This window comes from Ursus maritimus, unplaced genomic scaffold (genome assembly GCF_017311325.1).
Source record: "Ursus maritimus isolate PB19 unplaced genomic scaffold, ASM1731132v1 scaffold_24, whole genome shotgun sequence".
Classification (NCBI taxonomy): domain Eukaryota; kingdom Metazoa; phylum Chordata; class Mammalia; order Carnivora; family Ursidae; genus Ursus; species Ursus maritimus.
Genome location: NW_024424897.1, coordinates 43,499,373 through 43,522,839, shown reverse-complemented (window position 1 = coordinate 43,522,839; position 23,467 = coordinate 43,499,373). Strand labels below are relative to the sequence as shown.

The 23,467-nt window shown below is 41.7% G+C and overlaps 1 protein-coding gene across 5 annotated transcripts in view; it reads right to left on the bottom strand.

Moving 5' to 3' along the window:
• VPS53 (VPS53 subunit of GARP complex) overlaps positions 1 to 23,467 on the bottom strand; it is a 142,610-nt gene that overhangs the window by 77,566 nt on the left and 41,577 nt on the right. For all 5 annotated transcript variants that reach the window (XM_040641111.1, XM_008695297.2, XM_008695300.2 and 2 more), the window contains exons 8-11: positions 14,144 to 14,222; positions 11,451 to 11,594; positions 10,601 to 10,743; positions 7,639 to 7,780 (exon numbers count right to left, since the gene is read on the bottom strand). In XM_040641111.1, coding sequence (XP_040497045.1) covers positions 7,639 to 7,780; positions 10,601 to 10,743; positions 11,451 to 11,594; positions 14,144 to 14,222 — 508 coding nt within the window. The remainder of the gene's footprint in view (positions 1 to 7,638; positions 7,781 to 10,600; positions 10,744 to 11,450; positions 11,595 to 14,143; positions 14,223 to 23,467) is intronic.

Genomic DNA, 23,467 nt, shown 5'->3' with positions numbered 1-23,467 from the left:
GTTTTCGAGGTTCATCCTGTGTTATGTGTCAGTATTTCAGTCCTTTTTTTTGGCTGAATAATATTCCAGTGCATGGATATACCACATTTTCCTTAACCATCTGCCCATTAAAAGCCATCTGGGTTGTTTCTACTTTTTGGCTATTGTGAATAGTGCTGCTATGAACATTCATGGACAAGTGTTCATATGAACATGGGAGAATTGTCAATTCTCTTGAGCGTATACCTAGGAGGAAGCATGTATTACTCTAAAAAAAGTTTCAGATTGCTTTGCCTTTTTTTTTTTTTTTTTTAATCTGGCAGAGTTACCCCCTTACATTAGGCATCGGTATGTTAGCACCACGAATTGCATGAAAACAAATAGTAACTATTTCTTCTGAATCCTTACAAACCATCACTAACATCAAGACTCAGTGCTGGGGGACTAAGCAGGTGCATTCATGAGAGACAAGGATACAGAAAACAGTTTAAAACAGAGGCTTTCTTAAATTTGAAAAAACTCATACCTTTTGGCCCTATAATTCAACATACTTGTATCATAAGAAAACAATCTCCAATGTGAACAAAAATGTGTTCACTGTGGCCTTGTTTATAGTAGTGAAAAAATGACAATTATTTAAGGATCCAACAAGAAAAGGGTAGTTAGGGAAATTCTGGACCATCTCAAGTATAATGATTGAGAAACCACTTAAGATAGGACATATGAAGAAAAGTAAGCTATAAAACTGTATTTACACATCATATATAAAAATAAACTCAATATGGATCAAAGATCTAAAATATAAGGGTCAAAAACTATAAAACTCTTAGAATATAGCATAGGTAAATGCTTGTGAACTTGGGGATGACACCAAAACTCAAATAACAAAAGAAAAAAAAAAACACACCAGAAAAGTATGATTTCATCAAAATGGAAAACTTTTGCATATCAAAAGACACTATAAAAAAAAGTGAAAAGACAACCCACAGAATGACAGAAAATATTTAGCAATTGTGTACCTGATAAATGACAGAATATATCTAGAAAATAGTTTTTAAAAACATTCCCACAACTCAACAATAAAAAAGACAAATAACCCAGGGATGCCTGGGTGGCTCAGTCAGTTAAGTGTCCAACTCTGGATCTCAGCTCAGGTCCTAATCTCAGGGTCGTGAGTTCAAGCCCCGTGTTACAAAAAAAAAAAAAAAAAAAAAAAAAAAAAAGACAAACCACCTAATTAAATAATGGGAAAAGGACTTCAACAGACATTTCTCCAAGATGGCCAATAAGCACATAAAAAATATGTCCAATGTTATTAGTCATTAGGAAAATGCATATCAAAACCACCATGAGAGGGGTGTCTGGGTGGCTCAGTCAGTTAAGCGTCCAACTCCTGATTTAGGCTCAGGTCATGATCTCAGGGTCATGAGACTGAGGCCCACATCGGGCTTCATGCTCAGTGAGGAGTCTGCTTGAGATTCTCTCTCCCTCTCCCTCTGCCCTTCCCCACCCCCCACTCTCTAAAATAAATAAGTCTTTTTAAAAAGTGCAATTTCAACTTTATAAAATGAACACACCAAAATCCTCATCTCTGAATGATGTTTTCTCTTGTCTCCATTCTTGCTATACTTTCTACCTTTCCTATCTTGACTATGTATTACTCTCTTCTCAGAAACAAATTAACAGAAGTTAATTTCCTCCTAGGATGTTATTCAAATGAAGGAACACATTCCTTCACCATCAAATAAACCATTTATAAAACGTTTTGAAACATCAAAGCAGAGCTATTTCCTTGTTCAGAAGTCCTTATACTGTGGCACAAGTGCTGAGACCCTGCCCCTCTCCTACTCGCAAGGTCTCCCTGATTCAGGTGTTAAGTTGCTGGAAGACTGAGGTATAGCCACTCTGGGTGGGCTTTCTCACATAGTGAGCCTTCTGCAAGCACTCTTATGCTCAAACTGCCTGGTTGAAAATTACACCTATAGCTTGTATATTTATAATGTAATTTTAAAAACCAGGCAAATATAAATGTATACTAAAATGACCCCTATAAGCCAAAGGATGATTCTATTTAGAAAGGCAATTTATGCAATGACTAGGAGGAGGGGAAATCCAGCTGCATGAATTGGGAAAAGTTTAATCTTATTTAAAAAAAACCCGAAACTTCCAAATTCAGTGAGCCTGTTACAAAAACTTAACCCAACCTACTCTGCTTTTGTAGAGGCTGAAGATAATGCTTACCTTGAATCTGATCATTGAGTTACTATGAATGAATGTAGGCATAGTTAAATCACATCCAGGTATTTGCTTTTCATTTCAAGGCATTTTAATTTACAGGGTATTTCAAATCCCTCTTAAGGGTCAGGAGTTTAGACAATTAGCAAAAAGCAATGGCAGCTCACTTCTTCCAGTAAATTACAGCACAGGACACTATAAACTTGTTAGGGCTAGTACTGTAAAACAAGACGAGCCCTGTCCTTAAGGTTCTTTCAGTTTCCATCTCTATCAGATATCAAAGTTGCATCTGTCAAAAAAGAGCCAGCGGCGCCTGGGTGGCGCAGTCGTTAAGCGTCTGCCTTCGGCTCAGGGCGTGATCCGGACGTTCTGGGATCGAGCCCCACATCAGGCTCCTCCGCTGGGAGCCTGCTTCTTCCTCTCCCACTCCCCCTGCTTGTGTTCCCTCTCTCGCTGGCTGTCTCTGTCAAATAAATAAATAAAATCTTAAAAAAAAAAAAAAGAGCCAAAGATGACGCATCACACTGATCAGTTAGGACGAGCTGGACTGTGGCACGTCCTTCCAGGTGAGTTCATCGTCTCTCTAGCTCACCCTAATTGTTAATCAGTCAGCAAGGGCCTTAAAAGGATCTCAGTAATACAGTGAGAAGGGGTGGGTGGGCCTGGGAGGGTCTGTGGTCAACATGACTCCTTGGCTGAATTATTTGTTCCCTAACTTTGCAAGGAATTCACAACCTTCTATGAAATTTGGCATATGCTATAGAGTAACAAGATATACCTTGGTTCATTTTGTAGTTTATTCGGATGCCCTGAAATAAAATGGCAGCCACAAACGATTTTTGAAAAAGCTAGGCAGCACAGGGAGGAGGTAAGGGAGACAAGGAGCAGCAAGTCTTCAGGGGGGTGCCAAGGAGCTAGACTGCAGAGTAAGGCCACTTGGACCCCCAGCCCCAGGCCACCTCTTCCCAGCACTGTTGGGAGCATGGTCACTGGCCATGACTAATCCACCAGTGGCCCTGCTCCTGAGGTCTACAGGCTGCAGGTGAAGGTGTGGCCCCACTTGGCCCGCAGGAAGGTAGACGGTAGGCCAGGCTCAGAGTGAACATGACCTACAGTGAGAAGCATAGCATTTACATATTCCCAAGGCAGGGCTACAGTGAACTAATTCTCTAAGACCTGGCCTTCCTTGTGGAGGAAGCCATAGGAGTTCTGCTGCCTTTCTAGAAACTAACCTTTAAGGGAAAATCCTTAAGGGTTATAGACCAGCCACTGCCAGGACTTGGAATGCAGAATGGTTGCTAGGTCATGATAACTAGGACAAAGAGTGGTCCAGGGGAAGAGTCTGATCTAAAGAAGTTGAATGATTTGGAGAAATCTGTGGAAAAGACAGTTGACCATTGGGAGGGGAGAATAAAAAGTTTATGGCTTAGCGGGATTTCTGGCCAAGAATTTGTAATCTGAAACTCTCTGCAAACTTGATAAGAGAAGAACCAACAACTGAACAATTGGAGAAATTTATAGATCAACTATGCCAGAAAATTTCCAAAACAGAAGACAAAAAGGGAAGAAATTGGTAAAAAACAAAAAAAAAAACCAAAAAAACAAACCGAAAAGGCTCAAGTGTTCCAGCTGACCATGCCCGACCCCACAGAGCGCAGCACCTGCCGGGAGCTGGAAGGCTGCAGCCCGGGAGCCTGGCCCTGGCAGAGTGAGCGCAAGTGCAGAGAGGCCACACTGCCCTGAGAAACAAGCACCTCCAAGCCCTCTCCTCCCTCAGACAGAAGGTGCTGACTGTGGGCCAGCTGCCACTTTGACATTCTGATACCTATTTTCCATTTAAAAAAAAAAGCACTGTCTTCCAACAGCTCCTGCCAGTTTTTCATGGTCTGCACATGTTCAGTAGACTCCCCTTGTCCAGAGGGAGCTTCCTGGCCCATATTACTCTACCTCTTTGGGCCTACGGGGCACTTCCCTGCACAAATGAGACGTGATGTGTCTTGGGACAGCTCCAAGTTTACAGACTATCCTGGTTTTCAGATACGACAGGGCCATTTGTTCCCCTGTAATCCTACAGTTCCCTAAATGTAAAAGCAAAATCACCAGGAAGTAGGGCCCAGCCAAAGGTGGAGAAGGGTTCAAAACAGGTGTTTGGCACTAACATTATTCAAGCAGCCCTTCATTGGGATCTATTTCCCACGTGGTTAGCTGGAATACCGGCTCACAGAACCCGTCCTTATGCTCCCCTGACCCTGCCCAGCTGGAAGCCATGGGCGAGCAGAGGCCACTCCCAGGTGGGGTATCCGCTCAATGCTTAAACCTCCTGTCCCCAAGCAGATCGCTGTAGGGCTGAACCCAGAGCTGCATGAGTCTCTGTTTGAAACCAGGCCAGACACACGGTTCAGGTAGGGCAGAGAGGAGGGCCGGTATGAGGCTATCAGGCATTGCTGAAGTCAACCAAATACTTCTCAGGAGAGAGAGACATTCTTCTTTCAGTCGCATTTCCATTACTTTCCTTTTGTGGCTTGCATCTTATTTAAGGGCACTTTCATCTGTTTCACGGCCTATTTTTTTCCTTGTTACTAAAAAGAAGCCAATTTCGAACATGAGGTAACAAGCAGAGGAGTATACATATGTATTTTTATTTTTTAAGTATGGAAAGAATGCTCTGGTTCCTTGTATTTTATTTCACTACAGTCATGACTGGCCCTCGGTAGGTAGGGCCTTATAGTCTTGCCTTAAAAATGAGTGTTGCTGCCACCACTCTTCAGCCCAGCGTCCTGAGGGACCAGCTCCCGAGGCACCCACTCTGAGGCAGATCGTTCAAGGAGGTGGATTCCACTGAAGTCCCAGGATTTTAGGACTAAAAGCGTGGGGGGACAGAGAAGGTAGCAGAGGTGAAGGGTGAACAAGTGAATAGGACTCCAGGCTCAACCTCTGCTCTTACTTCCCTGCTTCAACCAGAGTAGCTGTTTTTCTTTATTTACACATTAGCTGTGTGACCACTGGTAAGTTTTAAATGAATACAGCACCTCCCTCCTACAGCTGATGAAGCAAAGTGACCGACTGCAGGCAAACGCACCTAGCGCAGTGTGGGACACACAGAGAGCGCTCAAAAATGTTAGCTATTGTTCTGTGTGGACTCCACATTAGACTTTGTCGAAAAGCTTGGAAGTCACTGTTTTGGCTCATCTCCCTCATTTAAAAAAAACTGAAAAATAACTTTATTAAAGCATGTAAATACAAAAAGTATATATACAAATATGTATATGTATATATATACATACGCACACACAACTATGCAATTCAAACAAAATACCAGAATAAAATGAAAAAATAATTCTTTGCTTTTCCACATACTCTCACTCCAACTTCCTTCCCCAGAACGTTCATTGTTATCATTTCGAGACCTTTTCCTTACCAATTTACATCCATAAACTTGCTTTTTGGTTTTTACATGTGGAATTCCACCATCTATACTGGGCTACAGCTTCCATTTTCCACTTCACAATATATCTGAGACGTTTCGTTTCTTTTTAAAGATTTTATTTATGTATCAGAGAGAGAGAGAAAGAGAGAGAGCGAGCACAGGCAGGGGGAGAGGGAGAGGCAGAAGCAGGCTTCCTGCTGAGCAAGGAGCCCGATGCGGGGCTCGATCCCAGGACCTTGTGATCATGACCTAAGCCGAAGGCAGACGCTTAACCAACTGAGCCACCCAGGCATCCTGAGAGGTTTTCTTCTGTGATAGCACCTCTAGATCGATCCCACATTCTCCCACTATTCCACAGTGTGGATAAACCACATTTTATTTAACTATTCTTCAGGGATAAACTTTATAGAAATCTCCTTTTTTCTTTTTTTGCTTTGAAGGCTGCAGTTCACCTCTTTCTTGGTACATCATCCTCTACCTGTATGGATTTTTTTTGTAGACTTCACAGCAGATGTAAAACTGTTGCCTCTCAGGGCATGCCCATGTAATTTTTTGATACATAATGACAACTAGCTCTCCAAAAAGGCTGCACCATTTGTCTACTAGCACTAATAACCTGTATTGTTAGTCTTGCAATTTTTTTTGCCAACCTGATGTAAGAAAAGAGTATCCTGTTCTATTTTCTTCATTTTTATTGGCCAACTGTTATTTCTTCAGTGAATTTCCTACTAGACTGTGTACTCATTTTTCGAATTTGGTGACTTGCCTTTTTCTTATTGATTTTAAAGAATTTTTTTATGTTAGATATTAATCATTTGTCTTACAGCCTAAACTGTTTTTTCCTAGTTTGTTTATCCCTTAATTACATTAATGGTCTCTTTATATATTGAAAAATCTTTCAGTACTTTTCTTTATGGCTTCTGGGTTTGACGTCTTGTTTATCTCCCCTTGTTTATTACTTAAGTATAGTTTCTTCTCATGTAATAGAGAAGGCAGTTCACGGAATTCTAGCAAGGTCTGGATTGGATCACAAGTATCTTTTGATTTGTTGGTCCAAGGATTTTCCTACCAAATCACATCACTTCTCCGTTGTTACCAGTCTTTAAAGGATTTTAAGAGGTCTGACTCTCTCAACTTGGATTTCTTCCTCCTTACCTCCTGTTTTCCCTTCCTCCTCATTCCTGCCAGCCTGCACAAAGTCTGTGTATTTTTTGCATGACTAGGGAACAGAGATGAATCAACCATGATTCCTGCATTCAAGGAGCTCAAAGTCTGTGTGTGTGCACACGTGTGTGTAATAATGTAAACAGAAATTACTATAAAACATAAAAATCTGGTTTCCTCATGGATAGGAAATCTAAGAAAGCATATTGATGTGTTAGGAAGGAGGCTGGGTTTCCAAAAAGAAGTTGTGAGAGATGCTTTGAACCTGGTCTTTGCTTACGCAGACATTAAGTGATATTAACTAACAACACACACTCCACCTTTCCAACGGAGGTGCCCAGTCCTCATACCTGCGTACCTTTGTGTTTTAAATTTTTCAGTATTTCTTGGACATGCGGATTTGTATACTTGCCTTTGAGGTTTACAGAGACGCACTGACCTGGTTTGCTCCCCAGAGACATTAAGAAAACAAACTCTAAGGTAAAACATACCCTAATTGTGATACAACTCAACAGCTGATAAAGTAATACGGTATTTGTGACTGAATAAGTGAGGCTTCCCTAACTCACAAAATTACTAGTCTGTAAGATGAGGCCACTACTTAGATAAAATGATGACAGGACACTCTAAAAACGTGAAGTACTGCATAAGAGAAAACACTACATCCATAGAGTACTCTGCACCACCACTCACATAATTTAGCAAAATCCCTGGAATGAGGGACTGAGCACTCGAGCCACTGGATGGAACCACCAAACTAGGAAAGACTGAAGTGAAGCCCCACCCCCCGGCCCCCTGATTTCATGTTCCAGCCTCCCTCAGGAAGGTCCTACCAGAGTTCCATCTGTCAGGGTGCACCCGGAGAAGCGTTTGGCGAGAAAGCCCTCAAAGTTAGTCGTTCTCTGAATAGCAAAAAGAAGCAATTTCACTTCAATTTCCTTAGCTCTGGTACGCATAATCTTGGCAAGTTCTGTCCTTCAAAATAAAGAGATAAGAATGTTGTCAAGAAAAATTGTTCAAGATAGGATAAAGTAAACAGGTTTAGCTTATATCAAAAAAAAAAAAAAAAAAAAAAAAAAAAAAGGAAGTATATCGTCATTTCAAATCCTGAGGTCTGTTACCAATTTTAATGTTTGGAGAATAGAAATACACTCTAAATAAGAATTTGAAGGTGAAATTATCCACTAGTCTAAAAATTCAAGGATTAAGGAGATCAATTTGTTTACATGGTTACTATTATTTTTAGATCTTTCAACCTTTCCATAAGTAGTTAATAATACATATAAAGCACTTACTTCATATTTTATAAAATGCATATATTTTATATAATGTCACAAGTCATTAATTACTGAATTAAAGAGCCCCCTCTTCCTAAGAGCTCAATCTCCATCTCTTCAACCAGAGAGAAGGAACCCCAGAACTACATGTGAGAGCCTGGAATCTCCCCGTGAAAAGTGACATGCACGTGCCCAGGTGGGGCCTGCCCGCGAAGCTTATGTACGCTCTGGTCTGCTTCAGAGTGGGAGCTGTGAGGGAGCAGTGGCCTGAGAGCTCTTAGGAAGTACTGAGCCACGGTTATCTTCCCATACAAAGAAATGGCAAAACCAAACAAAGAGCCTCTGCGATTACTTGAAAATTATGTATCTGTAGGATTTTGGCCAAAATTCCAACAATGAAAGCTTGGCAGCAACAGCAGCAATGGGGCCATTGGCTGCCACGACGACGGCAGATTTGTGGCTTTAGCATACTCCCCGTCTCCTGCAGACTGCACTCTTCACAGAATTAGTTTGCAAGTCACTGAACTGTAAGCTAAAGAGAATTAGTTATCAATTTCTCAAGGAATTTGCTTTCTTTGCTAATCAGGACTTAGAAAGTGACAACCACATTGTCCTTGAATCAACATTTAAAGGTTATCTAAACCTATGGTAGCAAATGCGCTTCTGAGAACAAGAGCCACATAGAATGTACAACATCAGGAGTGAACTCCGATGTAAACTGTGGACTCCGGGTGATAACGGTCTGACGATGCAGGTTCATCAGCAGTGACAAATGAGGGGGGAATGTTGATAATAGGGGGGCTATGCATGTGTGGGGGCAGGAGTATATGGGAAACCTCTGTATCTCCCTCTCAACATCGCTGTGATCCTAAAATTACTCTAAAAAATAAAGCCTATTTAAAAAAAAATGAAGCCAATAGCTAACATCCCTTAAGAAATCTGCCCCCCCCATGTGTTTAAAGCATACAACTTCATTATATTCTCTATGATTTTAAGAAAGATGCTTACCATGAATTATTCTAAGGTGGCTAAGTTATGCTTAGACATGTACTTGTTAAAAAGATTTGCCTGGAGTTAATGTAATTGTGCACTGTGAGAAGCACATAGATAACTGGGGTGCCTGGGTGGCTCAGTCAGCTAAGCGTCTGAAAGAAAGTGTCTCAGGGTACTGGGATCAAGCCCCACGTTGGGCTCCCCACTCAGTGGGGAGTCTACTTTTCTCTCTCTCTCTCTCTCCACCCCTGCCCCTGCTCTCTCTCTTATTGATAAATTTTTTAAAAATCTTTAAAAAAAAAAAGAAGGGCATACATAACTAATAAAACCCAGTTACTACCACTGCTGTGGTACAGCTGCAAGTAAAGGATAAAAAATTTGACTCTAGCTTTAGCTTTGTCATGGACACACTGATCTCAACTTCTTGGGTTTTGGTTCTTTCTTTTTTTTTTTTTTTTTTTTTTTAAGATTTTAGTTATTTATTTGACAGAGAGAGAAAGAGAGAATACAAGTAGGTGGAGCAGCAGGCAGAGGGAGAGGGAGAAGCAGGCTCCCACGGAGCAGGGAGCTGGATGCAGGGCTCCATCCCAGGACCCTGGGATCATGACCTGAGTCGAAGGCAGACGCTTAACCGACTGAGCCACCCAGGGGTCCCTTTAGTTCTTCAATATAAATGGACTATCTGGCCCTGGGCTACATTCATGAAACTGCAGAGACAGGATGAGTGACAGAAGGTCTTTAGGATGCTTAGAGCATTCAGATGCCGATATTATTAACTATCCAAAGACTATAAAAGCACTGCATTAGGGACGGGACATTTGTTCAGCAAATATTTCCTGAGTGTCACTGAAGCAGATACTATCCCTGTCCCTATGGAACAATGTATGTAGCAAGTCAGAGAAGCAACACGATGATGGATATATACACTATACACTGATAAATGTGATGGAGACACAGGAGAAAATGTGGGATGATGAATAACAGAGGGGAATCTGGTGGATGAGCCTTGACTAGGTTAAGTTCAGAAGGCACGGTGTTCAAGGCAAGGGTCAGGCCACAGGAAAGTCTTAGAGCAAAGACAGGAGCAGATGAAGCTGCTGTGCTTTATACATATTACTCTTAAGGAAAAAAAAAAGTGCTTTGACTACAGGCTACTAGCCCAGGACTCTCGTGTACCCTTTCTCAGTTTTTTCCTAGAAGTTTTTACTCTTCCTCCACATACATGCCCTCTCCTCTAGGTTTCGAGCTCTGAAGTTAGAGAAGTTGGAATACAGCTGCAGCTGGAGTTTAGGGGTTGGTTTTGGGTTTATAAAATCTGACTTTCAACAGGAAAAGGGTCTTCTAAAGGGAGAGAGTCCAGCACAGGTGAAGAGGTCCTCATTAAAATGGTGAGTCTCAAACAACAACAACCAAAGGTAGAAGTGGTACCCAATCCACAGGACAAGATGGAACGCCTAGAGACCAGGGGATTGATTTCAATCGACTGATTTCAATTAACAATAAAACCAGCAGAGCTGGAATCTACCTTGTGACGTGGCAGAATTCGACTGCAACCCTCTCGGTCATGTACCACTCACGTGGGAACATACGGCCATATTTCTCCTCATAGTCCACAAGCTGGCGTTTTATCCAGGCATAGCGTCGGTCAATTTTGTCCAGCCAGGCAACCTGAAGAAGGCAGGGAACAAAATCCACCCAGTGCTCAGAAGTAGTGTTGACAATTTAAGGAAATAAACAAAAACACAGAACCAAGAAAAACACAACCAATCTCTTTATTTCTCACAGTTTTTGTTTTTTATTTTATTTTTATTCTATTCTATTTTATTTTACTTTACTTTATTTATTTATTTCTTAGAGAGGGAGAGAGAGAATCCCAAGCAGGCTCCACACCCCACACAGAGCCCGAAGCAGGGCTTGATCTCACGACTCCGAGATCATGACCTGAGCCAAAATCAAGAGTTGGATGCTCTTGAGCCAAAATCAAGAGCTGGATACTCTTGAGCCACCCAGGCACCCGTATTTCTCACAGTTTTAAAGAATCTAGGCTATTTTTTCCCTTGATCCAGAGGTTCTTGACTCAGGTCTACAATTAGACTTCAGCGATATATAAATTTCCTGAAACTGTATGCAAAGTTGTATGCTAGGTACATTTTTCTGAGGAGAAGATCTGTAGCTCCCATTGATTTCTCCAAAGGATCAGTGACCTCAAAATGGTTAAGAACCACTGAACTGTACTGTCAGACCCTAAAAGTCACAGTTCAACCATCAACATTTTAAGGCAGTAATACTATTAAAATACGAATCAGCAGACTTGAGGGCATTCAATTTTCAATCAAATTCAAATGTAACATCGATTTCGTTTGGTTAATACTTACATCTTGGTTTTCTTGAAAAAGTACTAGATATTCTGACAGATGCTGTTTAATAAACTTTTTGATGATTTCCTGTTTGATTCTAGGATCCAAAATATTAGCAACCAGACATGCATCTCGTAGGACATTGCTGGGTCCTCCTGGCCTCTGGTAAGACAGACAACGCACACCAGTTCAAGAGCCAGAAACAACCTTTAAATCTCATGGCCTCTGACAGCTGCTACTTCTTGTTCCTCTCTTAAAGTTATTATTACTTCCACTCCCCTAACACTTACTCTTTTGCTGCGGATGGATATTTTAGTTACTTGTTACTTGATGAAAGAATTATTAAGCTAGTCCGTAGTAGCCAATACAAAAGCTACTCTGTGAATCAGCAAGGAGACATTTTGGAAACAGGGCCAGCAATGGTCATAGGAAATTTTGCTTTCTGAATATGAAAACTGAAATCACCTTGGTGAAGAGCCATACAATTCAGAAGGACACCAGTCTCACTCCACATGTGCCACTTTCCCGATTCCAACCTCAGATTCCTGTTCTTAAAGTGCCATATTTGTGCCAAACAGTGCAGTGGCATTTAAAATCTACAGCCAGGTTCCAAACTGCCAGACTCGTTTGGCTGACAGTCAACTACCCAGGCAGGTGGCCTGAGGTGAAATATTGTATCAGTCCCTTGATCTGAAAGGCAGTAGAAGGCTATTGAGGGGCCATATTGATACATCGTGATGGGAGAGCCTTTGTTATTACCGAAGGCAATCCAATCTCGCTGAATTTTTCTTTATAGTAACTCACTAAGTGAACATGGTTGGCTGAGTGAACTAGAGCAAAAAGAACACCTGGAATCTACTCTTGGCTTGGCTAAATAGGCTACGTAGCTTTGGCGAAGTTATTGAAACTCATCTGAAAAATAAATGAAAGAAATGGACTTCAATTAGGTGATGATTAACATTCTTCCAAATCTTTATGATTCTTTTGGGTAAACTCTGTCCAATAACGTGTCTGTCTCGACTGCAGTTCAAGAGTTTTGTCAGTGTTCACTAAGCTGCCTGAGAGCTAAATTGTTAAGATGCTGACTCACTCTGTGCTGAATGGCTGTTATTTCATCTGCTGAGTGCTCTGACTGCCCACCTCTTGCTTCTGGATGAAAGTGTTCGATCTGATAGAGAAGTCACAGAGGCTGAAACCTATGGGCTCGTGGATTCAGATATTTTCATTTAAAAAGGACTTAGCAGGTTACCTTGTACAATTTTAATTTCTTGATTTCTATTTGTGAAATAGGAATGGCAACACAAGGCCATTAAGAAAAGTCCACAGTCATTGAAAAGGAGAATAGAAAACTCAAAAAAAAAAAAAAATTAAGATACCCAGCCACAGAAAAAGGAAGTTGTTTAAGAAAACCTTTTTAACTTCATCTGCCTGGTGGGATCTGAGAAAAAGACATAAAGTAGGTCATGATTAGTTTCTTCTAAACAATAAAGCTGGGCTTCATTCATATCTTTCTGAAACTTCTTGAAACTGGGCTAGATACCACAGTATAGTAAAGCAGACCCTGGGGTTAAGAACAGTCTGGTGTTTATAATTTGTGAATATCTTGCAATCCCTTTTTACAGAATGGCTTTCCAACATCCATTCCCCACAGTTATATCAAATGAATACAGAATATAAAGTCCTGAAAGGAACATGCTTTACAAATAAAATATCTGATTACTAGAAGGCAGCCATAATATGTGCAGACGTTAAAATCAAGAGCAGGTTTCCTATAGGAAGTAATCTACAAAGCTGGGGCAGCTACCCCCACCTACTTCCTAAGTTTCTTTTATGGAGCACAAAGAAAAATGATTAAGATATTTCCAGTTATTGAATTATACAGCAGGTCCAGGAAACGCTCCTTGGCTCAGAAAATGAACATATGTCCCCATCTCCACCCACCAAGTGCAGTGAGGAACACTGCTTGCCTGTGTGTGCTTTGGTTCGTTTCTGTGTTGAATAATTCTTTCTCTTGAAATAGCTCAAATAATAGAGAAAAAATAGCTTCTGAAGGTTCTTCTCTCCCCAACACATGCAAAGCATTAAGATTACATCTGCTACTATTTGAAAGATAGAGCTAAAAGCAGTTACCCAAGCACAATGACAGCCAAGTGAGACAAAGCTTGTTATGGGAGAAGTGTAACCATAGCTCACAAGCGAAATACCATGGACTTCGCAGACATAACACAAACAGCCACACCACCAGCGAGAGCTAAAGGGATTAATCCCAAGGAACGATTCTGATCATTAAAACTGAGTCTCCAAACTGTGTCACTCTCAGAGTTACATAAGCGCGTGGATGCGCCTCCCGGCTGTCTTTTCACCAAACTGAAACCAATAAGTTATGTAACGACTCTAAAAAACATTGCGGCTTGAAAAAAAAATTTTTTTTAACACAGTCATGAGAAAAAAGGAATTTGCTGGGCAGACGAGATATCAGGTTTGACACATATTAAATTAAACCAAAATAAATCCTCACTCTGATGCTGGAAGAACACAAATGAAGAATCAACACTGCTTTGGGATATTTAAAATCAAGGATGGTCTCATTACCCCAAACCTCTAGCAAACAGACTTACGGCTGCCAGCAGACGAATGGTAAAGAAAGAGTAACAGCGAGCGTGAACAGGCAAGAGTGGTGATAACGTCTAAGACTGGAGGGAAAACAATACCTTGGTGCCCTGGGAAGGAAATGCTTCTTCAAAATCAGCCAGGATTTGCTGTCCTAACTCAGTCTGGGCAGCCTTCACTCTGTAGGGAAAAGAGAACATGTCATTGCCTGGTATAATTTTCATATATCCATAAATAACTATGCAAAGATTGATCTGGCTCAGAACTGTTTAAGTCTTTAGAGATCGTCTGGGGAGTGGGAGGTGGTAGCTAGGTAAGACAGGTCACATACTAGTTAGTAGCAAGTTTATCCCCAGGACCCAGGCATCTGATTTATTCTCATGATAGATTTTCTATATCCCAAAGTTTTTCTAGGCCAACCCTCACCTGGTGTAAGGGAGCGTATGTTAAATTTTACAAGGTGTCATCAGGGGGTAGTTACACTGTGGGGAAAATGCAACATAAAAATGCCCAATCCAACAGAAATCCCTGTTGGATTACTGCTATAGCTGTGCCCCTTCTCCTTGGAGTCCAGAATGCAGGAGGGCTCCACACTGCCTCAGAGATGTTGCTTTTTCAATCTGGAAGTCAATATCAGGATCTTAAGTTTTAACAAATGAACAAAATGAACAAAAAGCCACCTAGGTGGCTCAGTCGGTTAAGCCTCCAACTCGGTTTTGACTCAGGTCATGATCTTGCCGTGGTGGGATCGAGCCCTACGTTGGGCTCTGCGCCCAGAGGGGACTCCGCTTCAGATTCTCTCTTTCTCCCTCCTGCTCTCGTGTACTCTCTCAAACAAACAAACAAACAAACAAATAAATAAATAAATAAAATCTTAAAAAAAACCAACAACAATAAATGAACAAAAGGAATGTTTTCTAAAGTAAAAAGAAAAAGATCTGAAAGATAAGATGAGCTGTTACTTGGGAGTAAAGGCCACTGAATGAAGACTGAAGTTCACTCAGAAAGCTGGCTGACAACAAAAAAGCTCCAAACGGGAGGTCAGTACTTAACCTGGCGGTTTACATGTCTACCAGGAGCTCAAGAAATACCTGTCGGCTGAAATGAGGGGAGAGAGGAGAAGCAGCTGGCACGAGAAAGGAACTGTGCGTGTCAGCACCACCTGCAATGATCACGTCCTCCCCCAGCCGCCAGGAGCTGGATGCCTCGCACCAGCCCTTCCCACAGAGCTGACTGCCCTGAGCCTGAGGCAAATATTTTACCTTTGCTAAAAGCACCATAAAATAGTGTTCTTCCTTTTTTGGTCTCCACCCTGTTACTCTGGAATTAACTTTAAAGTTTCTAGAAGTAGCGAACAGCTCAAAACCACAATTTCTTTGGCTATCCAGCAGTGGCTGGCAACCTACTGAGAAATTTCTTTTTTTAATGAGGGGATAGGCAGGACCCCAAACAATCTGGTTTTTTCTGTGGCAAAATATAATTACGCTTTACTCCAAATACTTTCCAGGGTTTTTCCACTATCTTCAAAACTTTAACACCACTCTTACAGGTGGGTTTGCAGCCTCTTCAGTCACTCAGTGACAGAGATGAGGCTATTCCTGGAGTAGCCCCCAGATCACAATCAGGGCCGTCCACCCAGAGTTGCCGAACGGACAATGGGAAGTGTGCCTTGAGTGGGAGCTCTGACAGGAGAGAAGAGAATATGCTTTTGTAAAACTGTACCTCAGAGGTCTTGTGACTCCACAAAATGGGCCAGGCAGACAGCCTCCCCTGGTGCCAGGTCACAAGACAGAGCTTCCAGAGCCTCCGGCCCCTCTGTTCCTACTTGCCTCTTGGCAGCACAAAGAGAGCACCAGCTCCTCCTAAGCCACAGGGACAATTCTCAGAGGGGACGTTCCACCCCCCTCGGGGACATTTCCGGTCATATTCTCAGGGCTCCTGAGCATCTCAGTGGTAGGAAGGTCCCACCTCTGCCTCTAACACCCCTCCCCCCTCATTCCCTAACTCCATATTCTTGCTGGGGTGCCTGAAAAGACAACCAGAGCCTATGATAAGGCTTGGTACTTCCAGAGTGTAGAAGACAGGGGAAGTACCAGAATATGATTTGCAGATCCCCTTGCCATCTTCTTCAATCCATTTTCAAAGTTATGTCTTGAGACAGTCTAGACTTAGCTGTGCCAGCAGTGAGCCACGTGTAAATAAGTCATTTCCCTTACCTGGGCCACAACTAAGAAGATTTGTGAAGTAAGAGGGCGGGGATGCAGGCCTGGACCGGATGCCTTCCACTGTCCTCTCCGGGACTGCTTCTCTCCCTGCATCCACCTTTACAGCACTAGCTGGCAACAGCGGCCACCTTCACGGTGACTGCAAGCTGGAGGTGTGACCAATGCTGGAGCAGAAGAGCAGGCTTCAGAACATAAATGTTTCCAGGCATAGTCTTCCAAGTGTCCATCAGTGACTCAGATGAAAGAGCAACCATTTCCCTTCCTGATATTAAGGATGGCATCTATAAACCCAAACCATGATTCCAGGCATTTTCAGGGTGAGATGGGAATAACAGTCTTTACCATCAGTTGCCTAAACAGGATCCTAGAAAGAAGTCAACACTAAAAGAACACATCTTCGGCCAAACTCCTTCCTCTTCTAACAAGGAAAAGTAAGTTCCTATTGTAAAGAGATGGGACCAACTGAGACTCTGTTAGCTGAACAGAGTTGAGCTACCATGATTTTCATAAGAATGATTAAGAAATTTATCTACGACTAATAGAGAATAGAGTAAATAAAAATTCCTCCCCGTACCCAAATAAGCTCAGTCCACTTAGATGGTGATAACTCAGGGTTGATCACACTTAGGAAACAAAGGAGTCACTATGCTGCTCAGAAAGGAAGGTCAACCAATGACTTCTAGCATCTTCCATGCCATATGACAAAGGGTTGTTCAAGGGTGGCCTTTCCTGGGGCGCCTGGGTGGCTCAGTCAATTAAGCGTCTGCCTGCGGCTCAGGTCATGATCCCGAGCTCCTGGGATTGAGTCCCGCATCGGGCTCCTTGGTCAGCGGGGAGCCTCCTTCTCCCTCTGCCTGCTGCTCCCGCTGTTTGTGTGTGCTCTCTCTCTCTTCGAGAGGTTAATTATATTAATTAAGAGATTAAATTAAAAAAAAAACAAAAATAAATACAAGAAACAAAGGTGACCTTTCCTAAATGTGCTATCAGTTTGCACAATGCGTGGCAGCAGAAGGATACAGCAAATTATGAAAATTATTTAGACATCTGTAGATAAAGTAACCCTGATGATTCCATTACCTTGTGAATGCCCCAGGGGAAACATCCTCAGCGCTTCACAGTAAACTGACCTCCCAAATACACACAGTCTGTGCTGGACAGAATGGCTAGTTAGCCAGATTAGTCAGACGCTGTATTTCCGAACAGACAGGCTCTATAAAGAATCTGAATCCAGACTCTTAAGCGTGATTCAGTGGGACAATGAAGTACAACCCTTATGCTTTTGAAACTGAAGTTCTTTCAGAAAGAACTTGTCAAAGTCACACAGCTAGTCAGGTCTTTTCATTCTCTAATTTCTTTCATTGGTACACCATGCAACACCCACCCACCCCCACCAACCTGCCAAGTATCTCTCATATGTTAGAGGTTAGCTATAGCCCTGAAAACTATTTTTTAGTTCGAGAGTTTTTTAAAATTTTTTTTTTTTTTTTAAAGATTTTATTTTATTTATGTGACAGAGAGATTAGTTCGAGAGTTTTACGGGTTTCAAGAGAATGCAAGAATCTTCCACTCTTTCTCAGGAAATACTGACTGATTACCAAAAACATTTGCTTTCATGGATATTCTTAAGCCAGGAGGCTCTGAAATGTAAAGATGATATTAAAGAAAAAAATCTTTCCCTCAATGCTACATTAACATTTAAGCATTTTCCAGAAGAGTAGTTGGAAGAAATAGCTATATTCAAATCAAAGTCCATGAACTTCATATTTCAAATGTACAGGCAAAGGTTTCAGAGCACAACCTTTCATGTGACCTCTACGATTTATAGACAGCAAGCCATTAAATTGGAGAAACTAAAGCAATGAACAGAGTGTAACTCTGCTGCCTTCTCCCCTGCCCCCCCAACAAACATGTATTTCTATCATTTCCAGATGGTTCTACCATCACTACGCAAACATAAGGGAGGAGAATTCACCAGAAAAGATGCTAAAAATAAGAAATCTGGACTTTCCTCAAACTTTTAGTACCTCTTGAAAAACAACTGTAGTCAAGCACTGAAAACCAGAAATTTCTTCTCTTGTGTTTAGTGTTACTTAACAGCACATATTTATTCTGTATTAACCTACACAAAATTTTTGCAAATAGAAGTTGCGAAACGAAAAGAAAAGTAAGTCCTCCTGTTTGCAGCAATCCTACATGATAATGAATGTTCAGAATACTGAAATAAATTGCTAGAATGTTAGATTTTCTCTTTTTAAGGAGAATGTCTTACAACAGTGATCACAAAGTTCCTTCAAATTTATAAAACCACCTTTTTGAAAAATGTTAAAAAGCAGGGTCCTAAAAGAGTGTATCCTCTTATTTGTCCCTCCATTGTTTTTTTAGGACTAGAATTCAGTTCTGCCATATTCCTGCCATCCAACAATGCCCATCCAACACAACCGACTGATAACCAACTCCTCCACAGATCTCCTTGACCTCATGGTCACTGTCTTGGTAAGGTTCTTATCTTTTCTAGTCTAGAACATAGTCTCAATCTCCAGTTCTTAATACCTACAGTCCATAAGACTTTTACAAAACACAAAGGCGATCATGCCCCTCCCTTTCACTGTCCACAGAATAAAGAATAGACTCTTTCACAAGTCATATAAAATGTGACCCTACCTACCTATGCAGACGTTCATACTTGTCTCCCAAAGCACCATGATGTTCTCTATTTTTCCTCCTCTCTTCTTGTCTTGCTGGTTAGATCCTACCAGTCTTTTAAGATCAGATGAAAACTGAATTCTTCTGTGACCCCTGCCCTCAGCCCCTGAAGGCTGAGTCTTTCAATTCTTCCTCTGAGATCCTGCTGTTGCTTGTCCAGCATCTACCAGTTTTATGGTATCTATGCTATGACAAGATTTTCTACTAGCGTCTCTCTTCTCCACACAACAACGGAACTCCTTGAGGGCAGAGAATATGTATTTCTTACTTTGTGCCTTCAGTACCCCAGCACGGGCCCTAGGACAGAGAAAGTCCACAGTATGTATCTATTAGGTAAATGAAGGAAAGAATAAGTGAATGGGAAAAAAGATCAACTCCAGATTGTCACAAGGGTAAGGGGAGATGACAGTGCCTCCTCCATGCCCTAAGAACAAGTCCGCCTTCTCCATCCAAGCTTCCTTCTTTCTGGCAGCTCATAAGGCTCTGTTTGTCTGCTCCCTTGGCTACTTCATGCCCCCAGTGTGATATGGCGATCGGCCAGTTCTAAGTGCGGAGGAGTTAGGAAGCATGAGGGAAAGGGTGGTGATTTCCCTAGTATTCTGCCAAACTCTGTTCTTAAATTCCCTAATAGTTCTCTGGCATTCCCACTATAAGATGGCACACGGAGCACATGTTGCAATCTCCCCTTCCGGCCCCAGATCCTTAGAAATAATAAAAAGGTTTTAATAAAAATCCAGAACCAGGCAAGAGAAGAAGTGGCACACTAGAAACTCAGGACTGCCTGGTAGCACAGGACTGAAGAAGGAAACCACTGCTGAAAACTGCTTTTCAAAAATGCAAGACATGAGGGTAGTGGATACCAAGAGCAGGAGGGGCCCTGAGCAAATGCCAGCAGGATATGTTGGGCTCTTGCAAGAGGAGTAATGAAACCAGTGTCCAGGTCTGCATCTCTCCCCTGAATGCTCAGGTCAAGGAATGGGTCTGGGTCTGAGAATCCCAGCAGTGGCCAGAGGGCTGACAACATCCAGGCAGATCAGGGAGCCCCCGAGCCCAGCAGATCAGCCACTGGCATATCCACCTGGCAGCTCCTCCAGCTCCAGCCCCACCTCACCTAAGAAGAGCTATCTGTGGTCCTTAGATGGGCAGCACATATCCGTGCCCTGCCCTCCCCCCCCCAGCCCGGCATCCCTGATCAGGATGACAGAGAATCTCAAAACCAAGGTTGAGCTTTCAACTAGAAATCACCAAACAGTGGAGGAATGCTAATGCCAAGAAAGAGTCACCATGCTCAACAAACCAAAGACCTTGTATCAGAGGACAAAGAAACAGAAGAGGTAAATCAGAGCTTTAGAATACATATAATCTGGGGTGCCTGGGTGGCTCAGCTGGTTGAGTGGCCAACTCCTGATTTTGGCTCAGGTTATGATCTCAGAGTTGTGGGATGGAGCCCCAAGTCAGGCTCCACGCTCAGTGCAGTCTGCTTGTTCCTCTCCCTCCCCGTCTCCCTCTCTGCTCCTCTCCCTGCTCTCTCTCCTCTCTAAATAAATAAAATCTTTAAAAACAAACAAATAATAAAATACATATAATCTATATTCCCTGATAGATTTAAGAGGATATCATGCCTGTGAAAAAAGAATCAACTAGAGATCTTGAAGATTAAAGTTGGGTTGCTGAAATACAAACTCAACAGTTGGGCCAAATAGCAGAATGGGCACAACTGAAAAATACATTAAAACAGTAAGACTGAGTTGAGGAATTCAGCCTAAAAAGGGGAGGGAAAAAGATGAAGAAAAAATTAAGAAATATGGCAGCAGAGGCACCTGGGTGTCTTAGTCAGTTAAGCATCCAAATCTTGATTTTGGCTCAGGTCATGATCTCAGGGTAGTGATATCAAGCCCTGCATTGGGCTCTGTGCTAGGCACGGAGCCCGCTTAAGATTCTCTCTCGCCCTCTCCCTCTGCCTCACCCCCTCTTCCTCCCTGGAAGGAAGGAAGGAAGGAAGGAAGGAAGGAAGGAAGATGGCAGATCTAGAAGTTCCAATATTCGTGTAATAGGAATTCCATGAAGAGAGAACACAGAGAACAAAGCATAGAAACTACTCAAAGAAACAGAGAAGAAAATGATTTCTTAGAACTTAAGAAACTCACAAGTCTTCAGATTAAAGATATGGTAAGCACAGAGCAACATGAAGGACAAGAGACCTACAGCCTCGTCAAATTCCTGACCAGCCCACCTCCCCAACCTCAAATGCTTGCAGAGCAAAATAAAAATCAAATGAAAACAGATTATCTTATAAAGGAGTAAGAATCAGATTGACCAGATTTTTAACAGGCAATTAGAAATGCCAGACAATAGATCTGCCTAGTCTGTCATACAACAGCCAATGGGTAGAAGCAATCTGTGTGTCCACCCACAGATGAATGGATGAACAAAATGTAGTATATATGATGAACTACTCAGCCTTAAAAAGGAAAGAAGTTCTGATACATTCTACAACATGGACGAACCCTGAAACACTGTACTAAGTAAAATAAGCCAGACACAAAAGAACAAATATTGTATGATTCCATTTATATGAGGTACCTCACTAGGCAAATCACAGAAACATAAACTAGAACACAGGTTCCCAGAGGTGGGAGGGGAGGTAATGGGAGTTATTCTTTAATGGGTAAGAGTTTCTGTTTGGGGTAATGAAAAAGTTTTAGAAATAGAAGTGGTGATGGTTGTATAATATTGTAAATATACTTAATGCCATTGAGTTGCACACTTGAAAATTATTAACATGGTAAATTTTATGTATATGTTAACACAATTCTAAAAAAAGAAAAAAAAAAAAAAGAAGTGAGAAACCTGGCCAGAAACCTGAGAAATAGGCCAATTACCATGGAAGAAATCGCAGTGAGAGTCAAAGATCTGCCTTTAAGAGAGCTAACACACCCAGATGGTTGTACAGGCAAGATCTACCAGCTCTGACAAAGTATTAATGTCCAGAATATATAGAAACAATAAGAAAGGAATAAATAAGCCAATAGACAAAAAGGCAATGGGTAAACAGGGATTTCAGAGGAAATGCAAACGGCCAATAATCAAAAGAAAACTAGTCTCAGTAGTCACCAGAAAACGGAAATGAAAGGAACACGAGGCTATTTTTCATCCACCAGTTAAATAAAAAAGGAAAACAGACAACATAAAGCATTGTTGAGGGTATGGGGAAGTGGGTACTCACACGCGGGGCAGATGGTACTATAAATAGATAAAGACTCTTGGGAGGGCAAATGGACAGTGGTTATTAAGATTTTAATTGCACTTTACCCATGACCCAGAATCTATCCTAAGGAAATATTTACAGATGTGCAAAAAGGGAGAGCTTTTAAAAATTAGAAGCAAACAATCCAGTGATATGAAAATGGTTAAATAATCTGTGGTATGTTATACTACGGAATTCCAGGCATCAATTAAAAAGAAGGAAGTAGGGTGCTTGGGTAGCATCTGCCTTTGGTCCTGAGTCAGGCTCCCTGCTCAGCAGGGAGTCTGCTTCTCCCTCTGCCCCTCCCCCCTACCTTGTGCGTGTGTGTGTGTGTGTGTGTGTGTGCGCGCGCGCGCATGCACTGTCTCGCACATGCACACTCTATCTCTCTCGCAAAAATAAAATCTTTAAAAAATAAAATAATTAAAAAATAAAAAGAACAGGGTAGGTCTGTACATATCAATGTGGAAAAATCTCTAAAATACATCACGAGGTTAAAATCAAAAAGTTCCAGAATGAAGCATATGGTGTGAAACCATTTATTCAAACAAAACCCAAACCACAAACTGAAACTACAGATTTCTGTAAATGCACAGATAAAAATCTAGAGGAATCCATATTAAATTGATCATAGTCACCACCGTCACCGCCTGTAGAGGCGGCACTAGGATCTCAGGCAGAGCTAAGCAGGACTTCAGTTCCATCTGTGTATTTGACTTTTCTTAAAATAAAGAAAATGTATACTTGTATTTCTTACATAATTACTTACATGATTAAAAATACAAAAACTTAAGGAAAAGAGGCCTGTAGCAATCAGGCCTGATTCAGAAGACAGGAATGAGATATGAACAGACACTTTTTCAATGAAGACATACAAATGGCTAACAGACACATGAAAAAATGTTCAAAATCATTAGCCATCAGGGAAATTCAAATCAAAACCACACCGAGATACCACCTTATACCAGTTAGAATGGCAAAAACTGACAAGGCAAGAAACAATAATTGTTGGAGAGGATGTGGAGAAAGGGGATCCCTCCTACACTGTTAGTGGGAATGCAAGTTGGTACAGCTACTTTAGAAAACAGTGTGGAGGTCCCTCAAAAAGTTAAAAATACAGCTACCCTATGACCCAGCAATTGCACTACTGGGTATTTACCCCAAAGATACAGACGTAGTAAAGAGAAGGGCCATATGCACCCCAATGTTCATAGCAGCATTGTCCACGATAGCTAAACTCTGGAAGGAGC